Source organism: Orycteropus afer, unplaced genomic scaffold, assembly GCF_000298275.1.
Source record: "Orycteropus afer afer isolate SDZICR_OR568_19922 unplaced genomic scaffold, OryAfe1.0 scaffold00689, whole genome shotgun sequence".
Lineage (NCBI taxonomy): Eukaryota > Metazoa > Chordata > Mammalia > Tubulidentata > Orycteropodidae > Orycteropus > Orycteropus afer.
The window spans coordinates 332874-334279 of record NW_006922276.1 but is presented as its reverse complement, the minus strand read 5'-3'; the positions used below and the strand labels follow the sequence as shown (position 1 = coordinate 334279).

The window sequence follows — 1406 nt, the reverse complement described above, 5'->3', positions numbered from 1 at the left end:
TCCGGAGGGGCCACAGGGAAGTGGGCCCTGTAGGTCCCAGCCGAGAACCGAGCTCTCTGGGCTGGGGAGGGGGGCTCCCGGCTCCTGCCGCAGACACTGTGCCCCTTGAGCTACACAAGGGGGCAGCTGGCCTTCTGAAGCCACCAGGGGCCTGGCAGCACTAAGAGGGACAGCTGAGAGGGGTGTGCTCCTGAGAGAGGGGGAGGGAGCGTCCCCCCACTGACCCCACAGGTGCAGTCTGTGTGGGTGAGGCCCCTGCCCATAGGAGGAGCTCCCAGTGAAGGGAGTGTCCCGCCCCCCCCTTACCTGTCACAATAAGGAGCAGGGGGTCGCTCATGTCCGACCAGAAACTCTCATGATGATATTTCCTGCAGTAGTACAGGCCTGCGTTGACTATGTCCATGGATCTGATGAGGAAACTGACCTTGTCCCTGAGACCCAGACCCACCACAGTTATGTCCAAAAGCTTATGTTCTTCTTTATACAGACGGTAGACATCGGTGTCCGGAGACCCCTGACACCAGATGGTCACAGAACTTCCCAGTGGGATGATGGAGTGGGGGTCAGCCCAGATGGATGGTTTGGGGTGGTTGCCTGGAAAGGAGTCCAATCTGTAGCCCCAAGGGCTTCCCCTCCCTCAGCTTCCACAGCTCTCACTGCAAGGCCCCTCCCAAACCGGTCACCCCTAGCACAGACCCTGGGTGCCTCCCCCGAGCTGCCCACAGGGACTCACTGGGCTGACCAGAGGTTTTGGGGGGAGCTCACCTTGCCGTCCCTGGTTCCACTGGCCCCAACACAGCCCTGGGAGAGAGTCCCTGTGAGAAGTTTGTCCTTCTACCCACACAGACAAGCATCACTGTTGATCTGGGGTCAGATTGGGGCTCAGAACAAGCCTCCCCCAAAGCTCCAGCTTCCCCATGAGCCTCCCGAGGCGCTGGGGTCTCTAAGGGACCAGGACCTGTGTGAGGAGGGAGCCTCACCCCTGCCCTGCTCCTCAACGCTTACCAAGACACACAAGGGCGGTGAGCGCCCGGGCCGTGGCGCAGCCTCGCATGGTTCCAGGCTGCTGACGAGTGATAATGACTCGTGAGTCTAGCAGGACACACACAGGGTGTGCCAGTCCCAGGCCTTGTGTCATGTGTCGCGAGCTTCCTCATCAGCGGCCTCACGGGAAGGGGAACAGCCCCCCTGTGCGGCCGGCTCTGCTCTCGCCAGATGCCGAGGCTGAGGCCGCAGCCGGGCCTCTGGGAAGCTCTCAGGTCAGATGGGAGCTCCGGCCCTGACTCTGCCCTCCCAGGCGCTGGGGGGACTGGAGCGCTCACTCCTTTCCTGGGCCCCATCGGTGCACACTTCTTTCCTTCCTTCCATCAGCCAGACAACCAGGAGATGTTCAGTAAGCACTTCTC

At 61.7% G+C, this 1406-nt stretch overlaps 1 protein-coding gene across 1 annotated transcript in view; it reads right to left on the bottom strand.

Moving 5' to 3' along the window:
* The window catches only part of LOC103211039 (leukocyte immunoglobulin-like receptor subfamily B member 4), a 16927-nt gene extending 15873 nt beyond the window's left edge, over window positions 1–1054 (bottom strand). The window contains 2 exon segments of the mRNA XM_042783121.1: window positions 307–594; window positions 1006–1054. Of these exon segments, the coding sequence (XP_042639055.1) occupies window positions 307–594; window positions 1006–1054 (337 nt within the window).
* Between the last annotated feature and the right edge of the window lie 352 nt (window positions 1055–1406).